The 24,567-nt window shown below is 35.6% G+C and overlaps 1 protein-coding gene across 1 annotated transcript in view; it reads left to right on the top strand.

Annotated features, from left to right (window-relative positions):
- Nucleotides 1-24,567, top strand: part of TMPRSS15 (transmembrane serine protease 15) — a 141,059-nt gene that overhangs the window by 75,226 nt on the left and 41,266 nt on the right. The window contains exons 16-18 of the mRNA XM_058522952.1: nucleotides 1,434-1,574; nucleotides 17,848-17,958; nucleotides 19,293-19,425. Coding sequence (XP_058378935.1) covers nucleotides 1,434-1,574; nucleotides 17,848-17,958; nucleotides 19,293-19,425 — 385 coding nt within the window. The remainder of the gene's footprint in view (nucleotides 1-1,433; nucleotides 1,575-17,847; nucleotides 17,959-19,292; nucleotides 19,426-24,567) is intronic.

Genomic DNA, 24,567 nt, shown 5'->3' with positions numbered 1-24,567 from the left:
CCAGATAGCTATGCAATCAGGATGCAATCACATGAAGGCTGCCACCAATGGATGAAGACCTCCAGAGGGCACTTTCTACAGCAATGAGGGGCAGGGTGGTGGAGAGGGTTCCCGAGCCATGCTAATCCCTCACCCCTTATATGGGGTTCTTCAGCAAAATCCCGCAAAGATCTAGAGTGCAAGCTTCCTAGGAGAGTATTTTGAGAGCCACACACAGAACAAATAAATGGTGCAAGTCTTGGTGAGGCTGGGAGACTAGTGCTGGCGAAAACTGAGGAACTTCAAATTTGATTTTCCTATACACAGTTATAAACACATTTTGAGCAGTTCTGCCGTTTTCAGGTTACATTGTCCTTCTAATAACAACTTCAATGTTCTCATGGTCTAAGAAAATTCCATTTTCATCATTCTACCTCTTAGTATTTACCTCAATCACTGAAAAGTAAATAAGAATCCCTAAAGGATCTCAGAATCATAATTTTCAAATTTGTAGGCAAGACGCTCTTTTAAAACAGAATTGCTTTCAGGGATTCCAATATATAAAATATTTAATAAGATGAATGTATTTTTATTTATTTATTTTTTGCTGAGGAAGATTCACCCTGAGCTAACATCTGTTGCCAACCTTCCTCATTGTTTTGCTTGAGGAAGATTAGCCCTGAGCTAATGTCTGTGCCAGTCTTCCTCTACTTTTATATGTGGGTCGCTGCTTCAGCATGGCTGATGAGTGGTGTAGGTCTGCACCCAGGCTCGAAATCCCCCTGAACCCGGGCCACCGAAGCAGAACACACCGAACTTAACCACTATGCCTCAGGGCCAGATGAATGTATTTTTAATTAGCTTCTTTATTCTTTAGTAAAGAGTACTTCATTGTTTTTGAAACCCTCAAAGCCCAGCAATTAGTGCAAAAATATTTGAAAACCACCATTTGGGTTTATATTATCTGTCTCTAATTAATCCATCCTTCAGATTAGGTTAATGATTCAACATTCAAAAAATAACAAATAAATTTGGACAAAAATTTACTAAAGGAGACTATAGTCGCTGCTGTTTTATAAAGGTCTTTAAAAGCAGCCAAATAATCATTTTTCTGAGACAACCTGAGCTTTGAATAGTAGGGGTATTACGCCGGATAGTATTATGGGTAATTCATCCTTAAATTATAGAGCTACAGAAACCTCAGATACTGGAAATACTGGAAAAGCTGGAAGAAATACTGGGAATACTGGAAAAGCTCAAGAAAGAAGTTGGTTTTCCTAGAAGCAGTGTCCAAAATGTAGAAGAATATACACATTTATATACGTGTGGCTGTTTCAAGAGCAAGCCGTGCTGCATGTTGTATACCTCTAGAAGATGGAACTGAGAAAAAGGGTGTATTTCCTTCTAGATTCAAAGGATCATCTCACTGATCATCTCGTTTTCCTTTGGAGCAGCTGTGTACACAGGGCCTGGTCCAGTGAACGACGTCTTCTCAACCACCAACAAAATGACCGTGCTTTTCATCACTGACGAACTGTTGACAAAACAGGGATTTAGAGCGAACTTCACTACTGGCTATCACTTGGGGATTCCAGGTAAGTACACTAGAGATTACATGTCGCATCGTAACTTTTGCAGCAAAATGAAAAAAGATGAACGTGTATATTATTTCAAGGCCTAAATACGATTTCAATGTTTGCATTCTAAGACAGTTATTCTTCCTCAACTTAACAAAGATTTTCTTCCTTCACGTCTGTATGACCACTGCCTGAGTCAGTTCAAAGCAGGAATCCACAATGTTTTTCAGCAGATCTACTTGCGCTTGTTTGGTGTGTAAAAAGTTATGAGTTTTGTTCACGAATGAGGGCCATTTTAAACGTTAAAAGTATGGTACTTGGCACTGTGAGGAAGGAGGACTGTCTGTCATGTTCCCTCTGCCAAGAGCATTTTCCGAGAACAGCAGGGAGGCAGACAAGTGAGCTGTTTGGATGCCAACAACATCCAATTAAAAAATTAACATCATTAACTTCTTAGAGACAGCAGGGGTAAAGCCACTGCGTGAAGAGTGAAGGAATTTGATGCTGCTATTTGCTGTCATGCACAACCTTCTTACCCTATACTTTTTATTATATCTGTAAGATAATCAGCACAGAAAAGCAAAATTACTATTTTTTTAATTTTAAACAATTTTTTAAAAATTCTTTTTTTTGTTAAAATTGCCTGCTTATCATGGGTGTATCTATATCTTTATATTCATATATAAAGGTTATGATATAACTGTTTGTATTCAAGAGTCTACAGAGAATATTTTAGAGCTTGCTGCTCCCATGGACTATGATTTTTCTTATACTGTTGCCCCACAAGTCTGTGGTTCTCTCTAACTGCAAACATGTCAGGAAGACCACATGCATGTTACTTCCTTCATCGATCTTTCTCTTCCACAGGAGATTGGGGTTGTTTTGTCTTTAACTAGAATGTCTGGAAAGAGGTCGAGTTGGAGCATTGATCCTCATCTGGCCTATTATCTAATCCCAGACTCGTCTGTGCAAATATCTGTTTCTCCACTCATAATTCACCTTGATCTTTGACCCCATCCAAGAGAATTGTATGCTGTCAGCTTCACGGCAAACGTAGAGGTTAATCTGTATCTTGTCTACTCTCTGGCGCTGAAAATAAGTCACAACAACTGTTAGTATCCAAGCTGGCTGGGAGTGAGTGGTAGCTCAATCAACTAACTGCCCTTTTGGATTTTGCAACTGGTTTTAGAAGCAGCTAGACATCTACAGAAAATTGGAATTTGTCTTAAATTAGAGTGCATGAAAAAGAGCAAAATGTAGAAGATGACGTGATTTATAATTATTTTTAATTTATAAATTGTAATTATTCATTTTAAAATTATATTTATTTACAATTATTTTCCAAAGTAAAAAAAGGAAAATATCGATAGATATTTTATATTTATGTAAATATATGTGTATAAATATATATGGGTATGATTTTATATGTATTTACTGTATATATATAATCAGAAACTAACTTAGAAGAGATTTAAATCACTGATATGGAAAATATTAATCAAGACAATTTTGAGACTACCACTTTGAATTGAGTCACTCTGATTCTGTGGCTTGATAATTATGTTGCTGCTGGTTTTACTATGATGACCGTGTTTGTCTGCCAATATTTTATCTACTATTTCAGTTTCTTTCTCTTTGTGGTGTACCTATTATTTGAATTCAACATTTGATTTAACTTACATTAATCATTTGGTTTTATGATGACACTTTTAGAGTGTAGATGGATAATGGGCATAGATGAGGAAATTTTGGTAGTTAATGTTTAGTACTTTTAAGATAAAACAGACTTTTTGGATGTGTATTGCTTCATAAAAGCAAGCTAATTGGGTCTTATAGTTACATAGAAAGTAAACAATATAATAAAGAATGTGGATAATAGTAAAACACAGAACATGGTCACCATTATTTTTATACCTAAAATTATGACTTGATTTTTTCTTTAAAAATTATTAATTTTTATTAATTTTAATTATTATTATATTGTATTGTTATATATTATATAATTATTATAACTTTAAATGTAATATAAGTAAATAATTATGTATTAATTATTATTATTACAAAAATTAATAATATATAATTTTTAGCTCCTGATAGCTTGCTGAAAACCTGCCCCCCAAAAATGATATTACAGCTTAGTTGCCCCTCAAGGAGTTTGGAAAACCGTGATCATCTTTGGGCAGAGGAGTATCTTGTTGAATCTCTACCACAACCAGATTATTCTTTCTGATTTGATTAGAGGTGTTTGTTAATGGAGTGAGCTACACAGTGTTTTTGGTCAATTGCACACCTATTCAAAAACTCTGGTACCAAAGGGCCAGCCTGGTGGCATAGTGGTTAAGTTCTCGCACTCCACTTCGGTGGCCCAGGGTTTGCAGGTTTGGATCCCAGGCACGGACTTACACACTGCTTATCAAGCCATGCTGTGGCAGGCATCCCACATAAAATAGAGGAAGATAGGTGTGGTTGTTAGCTCAGAACCAATCTTCCTCAGCAAAAAAGAGGAGGATTGGCAACAGATGTTAGCTCAGGGCTAATCTTCCTCATCAAAAAAAAAAAAAAACCTCTGGCACCAAATTATTCACATTTCCACAAAAATTGCTGCACAAAAGCGTGATTAAGAATGCAAAAACAATAAAGTGATGGAAAAATGTGAGCATCTGTAATGGGCATGCAGGAAAAAACACCAAGCCACAATTTGAAAATAATAGACATTCCCAAAGGAAAACTAATCAAAACAAATAGTGAAAGGAATGATGGGGGAAAAAAATTATATACTTTCTGGATCTGATTAAAGTGACATAAAAATCATGAAATATTACTGTTTTCTATAAAAAATCAATAAGCAGGAACCAGTGTTATATCATTTTTCTGTTTAAATTTTTAAATTTCAAGAGGAAAATTTTCCAGCAAATTCCTAAGCAGAGTAAATATAATCATTTTTCAAAGGTATTAAAAATCAAATCTGCTTTATATTTTACTCACTTCATGATGAATACTTAAAAACAGTGAGGTGATATTTTTAAGTTTTTGAAGAGAAACTACTCAATAAAAGGCATATGGGCATCAATATCATCCATATTTAAATGCAATAGAATTAAGTGCTCAGTTCTGCAAACCTAAATAAGAACAAGCAAATACCTAATACCCTGTCTACTGGAGGGACGGCCTCCTAACTTTTTTCCAAGAATGATGTCATGGAAAGAACTTTTGAAAGAAATATTATGTTTTTCAAAAAATGAAGATGAATAGTAAAACTAACTCAACTAATGAGACAAAAATTTAATAGCTCTAATCAATAAGAGAGTGAACTTATTCATAAATCCAAACAATTGAAATAATTATGGTTATTCCACCATCTGCAAAAAAGAAAGCATGTTGAAACAAACTTTTAGAGAAATAGTAGGTCTTTAAACCCATGTTTTAAATTGTAAATGAGCAGGGAGGAAAGAGAACAGGTTGTGAAAAGGAAGACAGCAACAAATCTCTTCCATCAAAAATACTACAGCTATTGGTGTTTATTAGATTCTTACAATGAGATAATACAACATCAAGGATTTTGAAAAATATTACAAGCAGTTTCTATTCAAGATAAAAGCCAAAAGAGCATTGGGCCGGCCCCATGGCTTAGCGGTTAAGTGTGCGCGCTCCGCTGCTGGCAGCCCGGGTTCGGATCCCGGGCGCGCACCGACACACCGCTTTTCAAGCCATGCTGAGGCCACGTCCCACGTACAGCAACTAGAAGGATGTGCAACTATGACATACAACTGTCTACTGGGGCTTTGGGGGAAAAATAAATAAATAAATAAAATTATAAAAAAAAAATTAAAAAAAAAAAGCCAAAATAGCATAATCTATTGTTTCCACAAAATAGATACCAGACTTATGGTATAGGGGTTGATATATTTGTTTGCCCTTTTGCTAGATCTCAGTGACTATTATTATGTTATTTAGGAAATAAATCGTTTAGAGAAAACTCCCTTGATTGAAGCTAGAATGGAGTCTTCCATGACTGTCACTGTGTGGTGAATATGCTGGAATGTAGTTTCACATTCCTCCTGGACATGGGACAGATGCTGCTGGGGAGTAGAAAATGGAGTGATTGAGTCGTCATCAGCACAATCTTCTCCCAGAGAGATTTTTACACCAAAAAAATGAAAAGCAATTACAGAAGCAGGGAATTGGCAGTGGAAGATAATCAAGCTGGTAATGGAACGAGAGATGGAGCCCAAATATCTGTTTATATTGTTGCTCAGCTTTGGTGATCATTTTGGGAAAAAATATAAAAGGGATATCACAGATTTTCAGCATTTATGTGCTTCATTATATTCTGAGATATTTTAGGGACACCTTCCAAATCATTCAACTGAAATATAAAATAATTGTATAACATATTTTTGTATCTCCTTTCTTTATCCTATTTTTAACATTTCCATTTGCATTAAGCTAAAGTATATGAAATATAGATTTATTGAGATCAGTCTTCTATAAATGTCCCTTCATTGCTCTTCTCTGATACTCAGAGTCTTAATTTGGAATTCAGTAGTGCTTATCAGGCAATGGTGGCAGTGGCAGCTGATTCCATTTAGGGGTTTAGAGCCCTCCCCAGATTGTGTGGCATGTGCCTTAGAGATCAATTCAGTTCCGTTTAAAACCCAGCATATGTTGACTAAATGAGGCAGGGCTACTGGAGACTTCATAAAAAGGAGATGGGAAATCCAATTCTTAGCAATATTTCTTTTTTCTTCTCTCACCATGGGCATAAAATGATCAGAAATAAGATTTCAGAGGCCACAGAGAGTTAAACTTTTGGATTAAAGACTCCTTAGTGAAACTGAACTGCTATATGTTGCAAAGAATCAGAATCCAGTTCATGCATGTAAGGAAAAAAATTTTTTTTCTTTTGAGGAAGATCAGCCCTGAGCTAACATCCATGCCAATCCTCCTCTTTTTGCTGAGGAAGACCGGCCCTGAGCTAACATCTATTGCTAACCCTCCTCCTTTTTTTTTTTTTCCCCCAAAGCCCCAGTAGATAGTTGTATGCCATGGTTGCACATCCTTCTCATTGCTGTATGTGGGATGCGGCCTCAGCATGGCTGGACAAGCAGTGTGTTAGTGCATGCCTGGGATCCAAACCCGGGCCGCAAGTAGCGAGGGTTCGAGGCAGGCCCCAGGAAAATTTTCAGAGAGTTTATTTACACTCCTCCTCTGAATTGATCATTTCTATTTAGTACAGCAAGAGATTGTTTTGCCCATTCAGCCTTTTTTCATCCAGTGCATTCATCTTACAGACGCAAGTTAATTTTTCCGGATTCATAGAGCATAACCCTAAAGCTTTAGCTAGAGCACAAAAATGAATTACAATTTTCAGATATTTACACATTTTCATTCATATTTTTATTTAGGTATTTAAATTTGTTTCCATTCACAAATATGGGCTTTTCCAATTAAATATAGCCTGGCTACACTAGTAGCAGAGTAAAATTATCAATAAATTTATCTATGATTAAATTATTGGCATTGAAAAATCATTTTTACAAGATTTTAACAAGCAATGAAAACAAAGTAATGAGATAATTTAAAAATAACTAGTGGTGGATAATATGCTATAAGTATATTAAGAATTTGATCATGGATATGTAATTAGTGCTGTCAATTTTTTAAATAAATGTAATATATATTAAACTATAGATTTAAAATAGAATATATAAATACAAACACATGTATATCTAGTTTTAAGCCTTCCTATTTTCTAAAGGAAAATTAATACTAGTAAGATAAAAGATAAAGTCAATTAAAATATTAATGTCTGCCTGTAGAATATGTAGTTGTCTTCGCCCATTTGTCATCTCACTAATCTGGTTAAAAAACATGTGTTTGTGAAACAAATTGATAATTACATTTACAAGAACCTCTCTAATAGTATTATATTTGATATATGTAACCTACTTCTCCCATGGGGTAATGATTTGTAGACACAACCAGCCCAGCCATGTCTTCCTTACAATATTTTTTTATTAAGGTAATTTAGATTTGGGTTGAAAAAATACAGAATTTTTCAAAGTTTAAAATAAATTATACAAATAGCTCCAGTTATTGTTGTAAGATGCCCAGAGGAAAGGGTTAGGTATGATTTCTTGTTGTTTACATGATTGTCTGGAGGGGAAAGGAGCACACCCAGCACATGAAAGTAAGAACATTAACTTAAAGATATCAGTGAAAAAGATAATTTTTAAATGTTATTATTTTTTCTGTTAAGAATATTATTTATTGAGCATTCAATGTATTCATATTGGTATACTAAACACATTTCATTTTCTTTAACTAACTCTCACAATACACCTAAGACATAAGTAGTATTTATTCCCATTTGTCAGTAGAGGAACCTGAGTCTCAGAAAGGTTAATTTATTTGTCCAAGTTCAAAAATAATAAAAAAGAAAGTGGCTAAATTGCAGATCAAACTAAAGTCGTATGATTCCAGATCCTACATTTTAACCAACACTCAAATTCAAGTAAGTAAATTTTGTCTTCATAGTTCATACAATTAATTTCTATTTTTCAAATCAATGGAGTTACCATCAGCCAATCAATTGCCTAATTTAAAAATGTAATTTTTGAAATCATACTTTTAAGCATTGCTTTATATTGTGTCAACTCTATTACTAAGGTTCATACTAATTTTTGAGGCATATCACTCATTTAACATAAATTAATTCACTTAACGTTTAACAAATATCTACTGATTTCCTACTTTGTGCCAGGCATTTTGTCAAGCCCTAGGCATATAAAGATGAAGAAACAAGGCATTATGGATATTGCAGCTACTAAAGTGTGTATTCAGTTTAAAGAATGGACTCAATGAGCGTGTCAGCAGGAAAAGCTTTACTTTCCTCCATCTACTTTATTTCAAATCTCTCTTTTTGCCCCTGTATATTTCAGGCAGATCTCTTCACTTTTATGGTTATTTCAGATATTTTCTTAACTGGGTAATTAAGACTCACTTTTGTTTATTTTATTTAATTATTTATTTAGTTTGTTTAGAAAATATATATTTTTTAAATTGAAATATAGTTGACATACAATATTGTATTAGTTTCAGGTGTACAACATAATGATTTGACATTTATATACGTTATGAACTGACTGTTCTGATAAGACTGGTAACCATCTGTCACCATACAAAGTTATTAAAATATTGTTGACTATGTTCCATGTGCTGTACATTACATGTTCATGGCTTATTTATTTTATGATGGGAAGTTTGTACCTCTTAATACCCTTCACCTATTTCACCCTTTCCCCCACCCCACCTCCTCTGACAACCACCAATTTGTTCTCTGTATCTATGAGTCTGTTTCTGTTTTGTTTTGTTTATTCATTTGTTTGGTTTTTTCAGTTTCCACATATAAGTGAAATCACATGGTATTCTTTCTCTCTCTGACTTATTTCACTTAGCATAATACCCTCTAGATCCGTCCATGTTGTCATAAACGACAGAATTCTACTCTTCTTTATGGCTGACTAATATTCCATTGTGTGTATATATGTATATACACACCACATCTTTTTTATTCGTTCACCTACCAATGGGTATTTAGGTTGCTTCCATATCTTGGCTATTGTAAATAATGCTACAATGAACATACAGGTGTATATATCTTTTTGAATTAATGTTTTTGTTTTCTTTGGATAAATACCCAGAAGTGGAATTGCTAGATTGCTGGATCATGTGGTAGTTCTATTTTTGATTTTTTGAGGAACCTCCATACTGTTTTCCATAGTAGCCGCACCAATTTACATTCCCACCAACAGTGCATGAAGGTTCCCTTTTCTCCACATCCTAGCTAACACTTCTTATCTGTTGTCTTTCAGATAATAGCCATTCTGACAGGTGTAGGGTGATATCTCATTGTGGTTTTGATTTGTATTTTCCTAATGATTAGTGACATTGAGCATCTTTTCATGTGTCTGTTGGCCATCTGTATGTCTTCTTTTGAAAAATGTCTATTTGGATCCTCTGCCCATTTTTTAGTTAGATTTTTTTTTTTTTTTGATATTGAGTAGTGTGAGTTCTTTATACATTTTGGATATTAACCGCTTATTGGATATATCATTTGAAATATACTTTCCCATTTAGTAGGTTGCCTTTTTGTTTTGTTGATGGTTTTCTTCACTGTACAAAAGCTTTTTAGTTTGATGTAGTCCCATTTGTTTATTTTTGCTTTTGTTGCCCTTGCCTGAGGAGACATATCCAAAAAAATATTGCTAAGACCAATGTCAAAGAATTTACTACCTATGTTTTCTTCTAGGTGTTTTATGGTTTCAGGTCTTATATTTAAGTCTTCATTCCATTTTGAGTTTATTTTTGAATATGGTGTAAGAAAGTGGTCTAGTTTCATTCTTTTGCATGTATCTGTCCACTTTTCCCAACATTATTTATTGAAGAGACTGTCTTTTCCCCATTGTATATGCTTGCCTCCTTTGTCTTAGATTGAGCATATAGGCATGGGTTTATTTCTGGGCTCTCTATTGCATTCCATTGATCTATGTGTGTGTTTTTGTGCCAGTACCATACTATTTTGACTACTATATGAAACCAGGGAGCATGATACCTCCAGCTTTGTTCTTCTTTCTCAAGATTGTTTTGGCTATTTAGGTGTTTTGTGATTCCATACAAATTTTAGGATTATTTGTTCTAGTTCTGTGAAAAATACCATTGCTATTTTAATAGAGATTGCATTGAATCTGCAGATGGCTATGGGTTATATGGACATTTTAACTATATTAATTCTTCCAAACCATGAGAATGGTATATCTTTCCATTTATTTATGTTGCCTTCAATTTGTTTCATCAATGTCTTATAGTTTTCTGTTTACAGGTCTTTCACCTCCTTGATTAAATTTTTACCTAGGTATTTTATTGTTTTTTGATGTAATTGTAAATGAGATTGTTTCTTAATTTCTCTTTCTGATAGTTTGTTCTTAGTGTATAGAAAAGCAACTGATTTCTGTATATTTTCTTTGTAAACTTTACTGAAATCATTTATTAGTTCCAATAATTTTTTGGTGGAGTCTTCAGGGTTTTCTATATCTAGTGTCATGTCATCTGCAAATAGTAACAGTTTTACTTCTTTTCCAGTTGAATGCCTTTTATTTCTTTTTTCTTGTCTGATTGCTGTAGCTAAGATTTCCCACACTATGTTGAATAAGAGGGTCAAGATTGGACATTCTTGTCTTGTTCCTTATCTTACAGGAAAAGCTTTCAGCTTTTCACCATTGAGGATATTATATATATCGTTAGCAATGAGTTTGTCGTATATTGCCATTATTATGTTGAGGTATATTCCCTCTATACCCACTTTGTTGAGGGTTTTTATTATAAATGATGTTGAATTTTGTCAAATGTTTTTTCTGCATCTATTGAGATGATCATATAATTTTTGTCCTTTGTTTTGTTAATGTGGTGTATGTATCGTGTTGATTGATTTGCAGATATTGAACCATCTCTGTATCCCTGGAATAAATCCCACTTGAACATGGTGTATGATCCTTTTAATGTGTTGTTGAATTCAGTTTATTAATATTTTGTTGAGGATTTTCACATCTATGTTCATCAGGGAACATCACATCTATGTTCATTGGCCTGTAATTTTTTTTTTTTTTTGAATGTCTTGACTGGTTTTGGTATCAAGGTAATGCTGGCCTCATAGAAGGAGTTTGGGAGCAATCCTTTCTCTTCAATTTTTTGGAATAGTTTGAGGATAAGTATCAACTCTTTTTTAAATGTTTTGTAGAATTCACCTGTGAGGGCTCAACTTTTGTTTGCTGGGAGTTTTTTGATTACTGGTTCAATTTCATTACTAGTAATCAGTCTGTTCATATTTTCTGTTTCTTCCTGATTCAGTCTAGGAAGATTGTATGCTTCTAAGAATTTATCCATTTATTCTAGGTTGTCCAATTTGTTGGCATATAATTGTTTGTAGTATTCTCTGATGATCTTTTGTATTTCTGTGGTGTCAGTTATAACTTCTCCTCTTTCACTTCTGATTTTATTCTTTTGGACCCTCTCTCCTTTTTTCTTGATGAGTCAGGCTAAAGGTTTATCAATTTTGTTTATCTTTTCAAAGAACTAGGTCTTAATTTCATTGATCTTTTCTATTGTATTTTAGTCTCTATTTCATTTATTTCCATGCTGATCTTTATTATTTTCTTCCTTCTACTAACTTTGGGTTTTGTTTGTTCTTCTTTTTCTAGTTCCTTTTGGTGTACAGTTAGATTGTTTATTTGAGATTTTTCTTGTTTCCTCAGATAGGCCTATATTGCTATAAACTTTCCTCTTAGAACTGCTTTTGCTGTGTTCCCTAGATTTTGGACTATGTGTTTTCATTTTCATTTGTCTCAAGTTGTCTTTGATTTCTTCTTTGACTTCTTTGTTGACCCATTGGTTGTTTAGTAGCATGGTGTTTAGCTTCCATGTGTGTGTTTTTTCAGTTTTCTTCTTGTAGTTGATTTCTAGTTTCATACCGTTGTGGTCAGCAAAGATGCAATAAATTTAAGAAGACTGAAATCATATCAAGCATCTTTGCTTGATATGATTTCAGTCTTCTTAAATTTATTGAGGCTTTCCTTGTGCCCTAACATCTGATCTATCCTGGAGAATGTTCCATGTGCATATGAAAAGAATGTATATTCTGCTGTTTTTAGATGGAACGTTCTATATGTATCAGTTAAGTTCACCTGGTCTAATGTGTCATTTAAGGTCAATGTTTCATTATTGATATTTTGTCTGGATGATCTATTCATTGATGTAAGTGGGGTGTTAAAGTCCCCTACTATTATTGTGTTACTGTCAATTTCTCCCTTTATGTCTGTTAATATTTGCATTAACATGCTCCTATGTTGGGCACATAGATATTTACAAGTATTATATCCTCTTGTTGGATTGTTCCATTAATCATTATATAATGCCCTTCTTTGTGTTACAGTTTTTATTTTAAAGTCTATTTTGTCTGATATAAATATTGCTATCCCAGCGTTCTTTTCATTTCCATTTGCATGGAATATCTTTTTCCATCTCTTCATTTTCAGTCTGTGAGTTTCTTTAGATCTGAAGCATGTCTCTTGTAGGCAGCATATATATATGTCTCTTGTTTTTTATCCATTTGGCCACCTTATATCTTTTGATTGGAGCATTTAGTCCATTTACATTTAAAGTAATTATTGATAGGTATGTACTTTTTGCAACTTTGTTAATTGTTTTCCAGATTTTTTTAGTTCTTCTCTGTTCCTTTCTTCTTCACTTGCTCTCTTCCCTTGTGATTTGATGACTATCTTTAGGGTTATATTTGAGTTCCTTTCTCTTTATTTATTGTGTATCTATCATAGGTTTATGATTTGTGGTTACCATAAGGTTAATATACAATATCCTATGTACATAGCAGTCTATTTTAAGTTGATGGTCTCTTAAGTTCAAATGCATACCAGAAGCCCTACATTTTTAGTACCCCCACCAAAAATTATATGTTTTCACCTCATATTTTACCTCTTTAATTTTGTGTATCCCTTAACTTATTATAGATATAAATGATTTTACTACTTTTATCTTTTAAACTTCACACCTGCTTTATAAGTGGTTGATCCACTACCTTTACTATGCTTGCCTTTATCAGTGAGATTTTTTCTTTCATAATTTTCTTATTTCTCTTTGTTGCTTTGCTTTTCCACTTAAAGAAGTCCCTTTAACATTTATCATAAGGCCAGTTTACTAGTTATGAACTCCTTTAGTTTTTAGTTGTTTGGAAAACTATCTTTCCTTCCATTCGGAATGATAACCTTGCTGGTTACAGTTATTCTTGGTTGTAGGTTTTTTCTTTCAGCACTTTGAGTATATCATGCCACTTCCTTCTTGCCTGTAAGGTGTCTGCTGAGAAGTCAGCTGATAGTCTTATGGGACTTCCCTTGTACATAATTTGTTGCTTTTCTCTTGCTGCTTTTAAGATTCTCTCTTTAATTTTTGACATTTTAATTATCATATGTCTTGGTGTGGACCTCTTTGGAGTCATCTCGTTTGGGACTCTCTGTGCTTCCTGGACCTGGATATTTGTTTCCTTCCCCAAGTTAGGGAAGTTTTCAGCTATTATTCCTTGAAATAAGTTCTCTGCCCCTTTCTCTCTCTCTCCTCCTTCTGTGACCCCTATATGCAAATGTTAGATTGCTTGATGTTGTCCCAGATGTCCCTTAAACTATCCTCATTTTTCAAAATTCTTTCTTCCTTTTTCTGTTCAGTTTGGGAGATTTCCTCTACTCTGTCATCCAGATCACTGATCTATTCTTCTGTATTATCTAATCTGCTGTTGATTCACTCTAGTAAGTTTTTCATTTTAATTATTGTATTCTTCAGCTCTGATTGGTTCTTTTTTATATTTTCTAACTCTTTGTTGAAGTTCTCACTGTGTTCATCCATTCTTCTCCTGAGTTTGGTAAGCATCCTTATGACCATTACTTTGAACTCTTTATCAGGTATATTTCTTATCTCTGTTTTGTTTAGCTCTTTTTCTGAGGATTTGTCTTGTTCTTTCATTTGGACCGTATTGCTTTATCTCCTCATTTTTGCCTAATTCTTGTGTTTATTTCTATGTATTAGGTAGATCAGCTATATCTCTCAATATTGGAAAAGTAGGCTTATATAAGAGATGTCCTGTGAGGCCCAGCAGTGTGCTCCCCTCTGGTCACCATAGGTGTTCCAGGGGTGTGCCCTGTATGGGCTGTGTGTGCCCTTCTGTCGTGGTGAGGTCGTGACTGCTACAGGTGTGGTGGTAGGCAGGTCTGGCTCCTAGACCAGCTAGCTGTGAGGCCAGGTGGTGCAGGACCACTGCAGGTGTGGTGATGGGCAGGGAAGGCCTTTGGTGTGGGTGACTGCAAGGTCCAGTGGTGCACAACTGTTGTGGTTACATTGGTGGGTGGGGTAGACCCCCTGGTGTGGCTGGTTGTGTGGCCTGGCAGCATGCAACTGCTGCAGGCACACTGGTGGACAGGGCAGGGCCCCAGTTAACAGGCTAGAGGGGGGACTCCAAAATGGCACCTGCCAGCACCTGTGTCTGCACGGTTGAATGAAGTCACAAAAATGGCTGCTGCACTGTCTCAGTCCCTGTGAGGAATCCCAGTTGCCTCCTGGCTGTCCCGGAGGCACTCTGAGCTTAGTAAGTTGGTCTCCTTTACCTATGGACTATGTGCTTTTCTGTCTGGTGTTTTTGCACTGGTTTCTGGGTCGAGCGAGTCTGTGCATGATCATTTAAGAGTGAGTTTTCTTTTCCCTGTAGTTCTGTGGTTTTCCTGTGAATATTCCCTGTTGGTTTTCAAAGTGATATTTTGAGGTCTTCTCCTTCCTGTGCTGGATCTAAGGGCTGGCTACCTAATGTGGAGTTGGAATCTCTCGCTCTTCCAGGAAAAGCTCTACATCTTAAAGATTACTCCTGACCTTGAAAAGTGGCAGCTAGGGTGTGGTTTTTTCCGCAGCGGGACTGTGTCTCTACCTCTTCCATCTCTCTCAATGATGTCCCTTGTTGTGGAGGCTCTTTTCATCCAATTTTCAGATCTCCTTCAGAGGAAATTATTCCACATGTAATTGTAGATTTGTTGTGTCTGTGGGAGGAGGTGAGCTCAGGATCTTCTTACACCACCATCATCCAAACTCTTTCCAAGATTCACTTTTAGATGTTAAAATGTACTGTCAAATACAATATCAAAACTTTAATGTCATTTAATTTGAAGTTTCTTTTATCTCTGAACTGTAATACAAACCTTGGCCCAATAACTTAAGGTAGAGAAAGGTAGAAATATTGTCTTTGACTAATTTTGCATGCTCTTTCCCTTCCATCTTCCCATAGCTCCAGTGTCAGAGGAGAGGAAGACAGGAAAAAAATCTATCACCACTGTAGTTTTCTTTTGGCTAACAGTGGCTCCTGACCAAATGCTAGCTTTTTTGTAGAAGAGTTGTGAGTTCTTTGGAGTGTTCCTCTCTCCGCTTTCCCAGGACTACTGCACTGTAGGCATGGGTAGTACTCTTCCTAGATGATCTCTTATAACCCCGCTCAGCTCCTAATCCCCAACTCCGAGGCTCTATCCCTCCCCTTCTTTGTGCTGGAGCCTGCTTGTCCTGTCAGGCAGCCACCACTCCATTATGTTTCCCAGTGTCCGCATGGCCAAAAGGAAATTCATGCCCTGCCCCACACACGAATAAAATGCAGATTGTTTCCACTGCCACCCTCTCTTCTAAACCTAACTACCATCAAGGAAAGTTTCAGCCAACTTTCTGATTTCTGGACTCATTACATAGGAAGTGAACACCAATCAGCTATGTGCTCACAAACTTTAGGAAACTGAAGTCACTATCTCCCATGAAATTTTTCACTATATGTCAGTTTTTGTCTTGTATTTTTCAAAAAGTGGGCCATGAAATCAATTTATTTCATTTTGAACAGCATTCCCTGTTATGAAATGGAATGGATGGAATAGAATAGAATAAAATAGAACAGAATAAGGGTATTTAATTTAGTTACACAAACACACACACACATATACATTAGTATGTGTCCCAGAGTATGGTTTAAAATCTATTTCTTACTATACTCATAGTTGAAATAAAAATCTGAAAGCCTCTGAATCAGTCTTGTGGAAGCAGCAGCCCTTGTGATTCTGCAGTGTAATAAACTTTCAGCTGGGGAGAAAGATGCTGGCCTGCCTCTTTTAAGGCAACCCAATATGACTTGGTTGTCTGGGGGCATCACTTACTTCGTGTGCAAGATGGCATCATCTTTCCCTCTGTCACATGACAACGTTCCTCCTCAAGCACTCTATGAAGTATTTTCTACAGAAAACTCTAATCTCCTTTTTTTTTTTTTTAGTAGCTGGAGATAGGTGATGGGTATCGATAGTTGCTGGACCAGTTTTGTTATGTTTTAGTAAGTGTAGTATGGCTATATTTAGTATCTCTCTTTAGGGTGTAACAGTATTTATCAATGCTCTCTGATTTGGGGCTACAACCTAGATTCTAAAACCACAGGAATGATTCTTTTCAAGTGCCATTACATTTGGTCATCATAAATTGAGGAAGTCCCTATGGAGATTAGTATCATTTAGTTCTGAAACCATTTTAATTTGGATTGTGTCTCCTTGAAAACAATGTAGTAGTATAGAATTAATGTTTGCTAATAGCTTTCAAAATACAGATTTCCCTGTTCCTTATTTTTATCAAGTAAGCTTTTGCTTCCCCATTTTGGTTGTCCATGTGCCACACAGAGGAAAAGACATTAAACCTCTTTATATCCAACCACATCTCCCTTCTCAGGGGATCCAAATCCCATGTGGCCCTCAACAGTGATCCCAACATGTAGTTATCCCTCCAAAGCCATAATTAGAAAACACCTTGAGGGAAGCAAACCCCTCTCTCCCTGTGAGATGAGGGTTCTCCCAGGGAAAAACCCTTTAAGACCAAACAAACAGTTCCAGGAAATAGCAGCACCCACTCCCTTCAAACAATGAATATTTCCAGTAGGCCTCTTTTTGCACAACTCAAACTCTGGGAACCACCAGCTGCCTATAGATCTACTCAGTTCCTTCCTTGTCCAGCCTGTTCATTTTCTCTCTGTTTCTTCATGTGCCAGTCATGTTCCATCACTCCAACCTTGCTTTATATGTTTGGAGCTCCATCCCCAACTTCCTTTCAAATTACTGCTATTGCAGAGTTTCCATTTCTTTATGACTACTTTTTCCCACCTGACCATGTTTTAACTAAGCTTACTATTTCCAGCCTACTCCAACTTTGGTCCCACTAAAAGGCAAATTCTACATTTCTGTATAATTGAAGTTAGCAAGTATCATTTGGAAGGTGAAACCAAGAGATCTTTCTATGCTTGTGTAACTTTCCAATGATTGTTGCTTGTATGTTCATTTGGGTGGAAGAGTTTGCTGAAGAGAGACTAACAGAGATTGTGAGGGAGGGGTGTATGCTAAATAGTTCAGCCATCTCTTGGAACTTCCCCACACTCTGCTGCAAAGGAGATGCCTAAAGTTTTATCCACACTCTTTTCAAGGCCTTTCTCTGGCTTTGACACTACTATTGTGGAGGTACTCTGAGCAACTAAGTGTATAGTCTTATTCAATATCAAAGCTAATGCAACCATGCACTGTGGCAAAGAACTGATGTTTAAAGGGCAGAAATGGGATGGGTACTCCAGAATTATCTATGTGGCATTTCTTTATCCTTTACAATAAATATTCTTTCCCCACAGAACCCTGCGAAGAAGACAATTTTCAGTGTAAGGATGGAGAGTGTGTTCCACTGGTGAATCTCTGTGACGGTCTTCCACACTGTAAAGATGGCTCAGATGAAGCATATTGTGGTATGTTTTATTTTTAGGAAAATACTTTATCACTTTAGCCTCCACATTTAGATTCTACAAATATGAGAGGAAGATTATGAATGTATTTATTAGGACATGTTTTGGTGCTTTTGGGTATGAACATCTCCCAGTGATTTCAGCACCTCTGTCTCCATTCTGGTTAGGAGAAAAGTGAACATGCAAGTCCCTGGTTTTGTTTGTTTGTTTGTTTAAATTTGACTATCTTTAGTAATTTTAAGCCTAAGACAACCCATATTCAGGTAGAAAGCATACAATACCACAGAGAGACAATAGGCAACACCAGGCACTCTAGCACTGCTCTAATTGACTATTATACTCAGTACATCATCTACACAGGGAGGCACTCTCATGCTTATTTATAACTGACTTTCTTAGACTTGGTCCTTTGCACTCTTGATTCTTCAGTATCTACTCCTCCTCCTGCCTTGTTGAGTCTTCAGTCCAGTCTCACTTCCAGATCTCTATAACATTATGAGTAATGGCTACTTCTATTATGTATTATTTTTATTACTAAGCAAATATTTAATGCTACTTATTATGTGCCATGCTCTGTAACTAAGTGCTATAAAAAAACTTTTACATAAGAATTAGCTGCATTTTAGCCATGAGAAAACTGAGATTTGGAGAAGTTAAGTGGCTGCCAAAGACCACACACCTAGTAAGGGCGGGAGCTGCATTCTAAACCTAAGTTTAATTCTAAAGTCAATGCTCTTATTCTTCTCATAATAGGAAAAAAGTATAAGCAATAATATTAATTTATAGAGTTATAGTATAGTGTTTTCAGGTAAAACTGCCGTTGCTGATGTTTTATCTGTTTGACAAACCAGCTTAGCTTGGCCCAATTCCTACCTAGCCACTAATAGCTTGAAGACTCTATCCAAAATGGTTGAGAGTGGTGAGGAAGGTGATGAACACCAAACGTAGAAGAACAAGTGCAAAGAAAATAGTTTCTGGAGAAAGAAGTAGGAAAAAAAATGTCTAAAGTTGTTCTTGAACTTGAATTTTTCTTCTTTGAGACTAATTTTATAAGATACCCTCTTCATAAATATGTTTATTTTCTGTTTATTCGCTGTATTGATATGCAATGGACTTGCATATCTCTGCCTTTTCCATTTTTATAGTTATACGAAAGAACAAAATTAACTCTACCCAATTTGTATTTTTCAACTCAGCCCTTTCAACACACTCTTAAGAAAAATTACAATCAATCTCAAAACTCTAAATGTTAAGAACATTGCACATTTAGTTTAGAGTCCATCATTTACTTTTATCAACTTAGGTCAAAATGACCCTGTGTGATCTAATCTCTTTAGTGCGTCTTGTCAATGGCACAGTGAGCAACACTGGTTTGGTGCAGTTCAGAATCCAGAGCGTGTGGCATGTAGCCTGTGCTGAGAACTGGACCACCCAGATTTCAAATGATGTTTGTCAGCTGCTGGGATTAGGGTGAGTAATTCTACTCATCTCTCTTTTAAGAGATTCTCAAGCTTTTTCATTGGTATCAAATTGGGTTTATTAAGAAATTTAAAATGTATGGAAGTTATGAATTTAGAAAATACACATGAGCAAAAGGAAGAAAATGAAAATATTGATTAACCTCATTCTCAAAAAACAGCCACTGTTAATACCCTTTTTATAAATATTATATAAATATGAGTATATAGAAATATTATATTACAAAATCATACAAAATATCATATTATGCTTTGGTTTGTAGTCTACTTATACATGAGCAGTTCTCATCTCATTAAATATTTTCTATAGATTATCATTTTTTAAAAAAATGAAATATTCCACTTTCTGCTGTATCATAATATGCATAACTAATCACAAGGGCACTGCAGAGAACATGCTTTTGCTATATCTTTGACGTGTTCACAATAGTTCTTTTGGAAATTTGTAGCTGTTTAATTGTTGTGAGAAAAGACATGCAAAATTTCAAGACTTTCCCAAGAAGGACAATGCAAGTGATAATTCCATATTAATTACTCAACAAAAATTATTATACCACCCAGTCTAATGTCATAATATATTACATCAAATATATAAGTGCACCATATTCATTTTCACCTTCCCATCAGTCTCAAGAGTAATGAGGTGAAAAATGGAGGCTAATAGGTAGTAACAATTTACTTCCTTTAGGTTGTAAGTTGATCAACTCTAAGTCACTATTCTGATCCTTTGGTTGTAATGATTTGAGAGCTTTAACCATATTGGGTCACATATGGCTATTTTATCACTTTTAGCACCATATTATTTACCAGTTTGGCTTGTTATATTCAACTATGAAGTTTATAAATGTAAGAACCATGTCTATTTTATCCATTATTGCATTGCTAACATCTAGATGTATCCCTGTCTCAAAATATAGGTGCTAAATAAACATTTGTTGAAACAATAAATTATTCATTATATATAAATATATATGTACATATAAATATAGATATATCTAGCTATCTAAATGTATGACAAAGGTTGCCCAATTATAAACATCATTTTCTTTCTATCTTGAACTGGAGAATGATTTTAGAATTTATTCTAAAAAAATTGTATAAAGTTACAAAGGAAAATAATTTAAGTCCACACCCACACGTATCCTCAGCATTGGCAATTATCTCAACCATTCCTAGTTCATCAAAATCAAATGTAATTGATTGCTTTCCTTATAAGGGGCTCTTCTTTCTAATTGATTAATAGTTCATATAACAGAGTCCTCATGCTATGCACAGATTTTCAAAATTTATTTCAAAGTGTGTTTTTTTTTAACCCAAAACATATTTTCTGCTAGAAATAACATTAGTGCAGTGGTTAGATCTTCAGTGTGGCCCATAATGGCTGTTTAATTTTTGGTAGACTGGGGAGAGTTACATTGTATACTAATCCCAAGATAGTACCTAACTGCCTCGTATAGATATTTTACCACAGGGAAATGTGTTGAGGTCCCAGTCAGAGTGTTGGAAATGCCCCACTGTAATCAGATTGAGAGCTTTCAAATCCCCTTACCTCCTAAAATGCTGTTCATTTAGAATAGGAACTCCCCAGGTCCAAGATGCATCTAAGTGATATCAGCCTCATCAGGAAGACAATTCCTATCAAGAGCAAAGGGAAGAAGTGAGATTTATCATCCATTATGTAAATAATCATCAATTTGGTTTATGTGTTTTAGTCACAAACTTCCTGCACTTTCTATATATTATCTTTTTTATTATACATTATAGCTAGTATTCTAACAAAACCCTTTCAACATGAGGGGCTTTCAGACATAAACTCTTGGCAGAGGGTGGGTTGTGCGGGGAATAATGTTTTTTGATGAAGAGCCGACAAAACACTGAAATTGGCAGTTGTTTATTTATTCTCACTTCAAGTAAAGCACTGGGTAAGTGGCATTGATCCCAGGTACCTACTTTAATATTGATTTTAGTTCAATAGTGAGTTTATACAGGTGAGGCCCTAGGAAGTCATCTGCTTCTACTACTAAAGTTGCCAGTAATGCTGAGCGGCTGTTCTACACACTCAGGAATTTAGTTTGTGAAGATTAGGCTAAAGAGATTGGTGACTTCACCCTGTTTCCACGGTTGATGGATCAGAAGGCCCTGGATGATTGGGCTTTCACTGCACAAGAGCTTGAGCTCCAATTCACCCCCTTTCTAAGCATCACTATATGTTTATAAACATAGGAGTCTTTCCACTGTGGTTTGTGAATCATAACTAAATTATTTCCTGGGGATTTATGGGGTTAAGATGAATGATTTACAGAGATCGAAAAGATCAACATCTTCTTTGACAGAAGATTTTTAATGAATTTAAATGAAATATATTGGGTGATAGCATAATGCAGATTTCTAAAATTGTGTAAGAAAATGTATTGGAAAGGAAACATATATCTTCATTACTTTTTAACGGTTGCTAATATAACTATATTATTCGATTACTCCCGGATCAGAAATCTAAGCATTAACAATGATGCTGTGTCTGTTCCACGGATGAATAAGACGTGGTTTTTGCTTTAAATGCTTATGTGGTGGAAAGGGTTGCATAAATAGATAATTAAAATATATTGTGATAAATACAGTGTGCTACAGGAGAACCTATTCAATTTGGGCATGTCAGGGAAGGTTTTCTAGAAATGGCCTGAGCTGAGTGGATGACCGACAATTCCACACAACTGTGTACTATTTACATGCTTTTTCCCCAGCCAGACTTTACTCCTTAGTTCACTGACCCAATTTCCTGTGAATCATAGTCCTTCTAGCTGGAGACAGGGCCAAAGAACTAGATATTTCAGTGTGTAAAGCAAGTAGTACATCCTACTGCCTTAGACACGATATTTTTGATGAAGGTCAAGCACTCGCCGTTTTCAGAAATGAGTAAGGTAATCTCTGCAAAGACTTGAATCTTTGGGCCTTCACTTATTAAATAGTCTCCATAGTGCTCTAGTAATTGAAAGAAAGTTACAGCCTTAATGAGAATTTGTCTAGACTAGTGCATGGTAACTGAAAGAAAGCTTAGCTCGTTTAAAATGATGTGTTGGGTACAGTGGAAAGTAATTTAGGAGTCAATTTATTAGAAAGGCACTGTGGACTCTCAAGCTTATTTATGCAGATCGGGTACAAAATGCAATTCCCCACAGATTCAGGTAAATCATGTGAGGCAGATTTCATCAACCTTCCCTTTTTTAAATGAAACATTTTCATTCCCTGCCATTTATAGCATGCATAAGTAAAAAGTACTTTGAATAACATTTTCATGTCTCTGATCAAAGTATGAAAGAAAACATATTACAGTGATGCAAGAATAAGTGTTAAAGAAACTTAGAGCAGTGATTTTTAAAATGATATTTCCTAGGAAAACGCACTACCATGTTACTAACCCACTAAATGAACTATGCAGTCAATTCACCTTACTAAGCCGTTAAAAACTAGAAGTCATCATCTCTGTATAGCTTTATAGAATTTAGGAAATAATAATGCCTTAAAAATAGAGGTAGTTATATGGATCCCTATTAGGCAGCCTATGAGGAGTTGGTGTTAATTTTTAAATCCTGGAATAGTCCTGTGCAAGATACCTTCAGTTCAAATATCAGAAACAGCAGATTCAGCCTCTCCTTCTCAAACCCAAAATAAGAAATGGAATTACTTCAGTGTTCCTCCATTTCAACGGTGTTTTGAAAATGTTGCAGGGTAAGAGGTAAAATGTTTTTTTAGTAAGCCTCCAAATAAAAGAGCGTAATGATTTAGTTTCTTATGTTAGCACCACAACAAATTTGCATCCACAATTTAGCACTGGGTCCTGGAAAACTGAAAATGGAAACTGTGTTTCATGTTTAAGAAATTGGTGGACAAATAGGGTTCCTGTTCTTGTCCATATTTTCTGTCAGTGTCCCCAAATCTTCCACTATATGAGAAAAGCCTTAACACAAACAACAATGAAGATAAGATATGGGTATCAGTAGAAAAAATATTACTACTACCTTCAACTTTAAATTATTTATTTTTATTAGCTAAATTTACACAAAAATAAATAATGTTTTCTGTTATTTTTAATTTGCAAGTTCAGCACTAAAGGAAATTTGTGTTTTATTCTTCTGTATGTTCCTGGGGTGGGATGGATGGGGTGGGGAGCTGTGGCAAGACGGTGAAAAAAAGTTTATTTTACTCGGTTAATGGACCAAGCTTAAAAGCTCATCATTTGCCTGAATTACAAATTATAACTCTGTTTTTTCCCATTTTAAAATTAGAAATGCATCAATTAAAAATTGGTAAAGAGAAAATAATTAATAGCAAACTACAGTAATTGTATAACTTTCTAAGATTAGTCTTGAATAGGTTTATTATCTAACAGGGTTGGGGAAAACACAGTAGTTAGGTAATTATGTCTGCTATGGGCAAGGAAGTGAAAGTACGTGTACCACTAACATGTAATCCAAGAACTGGATCAGCAGTTCTGAAACCTGGTTATACATTAGAATCAGCTCGTCTTGGTCTCAGACATTTGGATTCAAGGTGGTCTAGGTCAGTGGCTCCCAGCGCGTGATTTTAGGACCAAGCTAACAGCAACTGCAACATCTGGGATGCATACATAGAAGTGCAAATTCTAGGGGCCAGCCTGGTGGTGGCGTAGTGGTTAAGTTCTCGTGCTCCGCTTTGGCAGCCCAGGGTTCGTGGGTTCAGATCCCTGGTGGAGACATACACACCACTCGTCAAGCCATGCTGTGGCAGCATCTTGTATACAAAATAGAGGAAGATTGGCACAGATGTTAGCTCAGGGCCAATCTTCCTCACCAAAAAAAAAAAAGAAGAAGAAATTCAAATTCTGGAACCCCACCTCAGAAATACTCATCAGAAACTCTAGAACAGGGCCCGGTGATCTGTGTTTAAGTAAGCCCTTCAGGTGATTCCGATGCATGCTAAAGTTTGAGAACCACTGTGTAGGGCAGGCATTCCCCACCTTCTTTGGTGTGTCATGGACACTTTTGGCAGGCTGGTGAAATTTACCAATCTCTTTCAGGTTCATATTTCTAAGCGCCTAAAAAAACATACACATAATTACAAAGGAAATCAATTACATTGAAAAATAATTATCAAAATA

This window comes from Diceros bicornis, chromosome 27 (assembly GCF_020826845.1).
Source record: "Diceros bicornis minor isolate mBicDic1 chromosome 27, mDicBic1.mat.cur, whole genome shotgun sequence".
Classification (NCBI taxonomy): Eukaryota; Metazoa; Chordata; class Mammalia; order Perissodactyla; family Rhinocerotidae; genus Diceros; species Diceros bicornis.
Note: the sequence above shows the minus strand (reverse complement) of the source record. Positions and strands in the feature narration are given on the sequence as shown.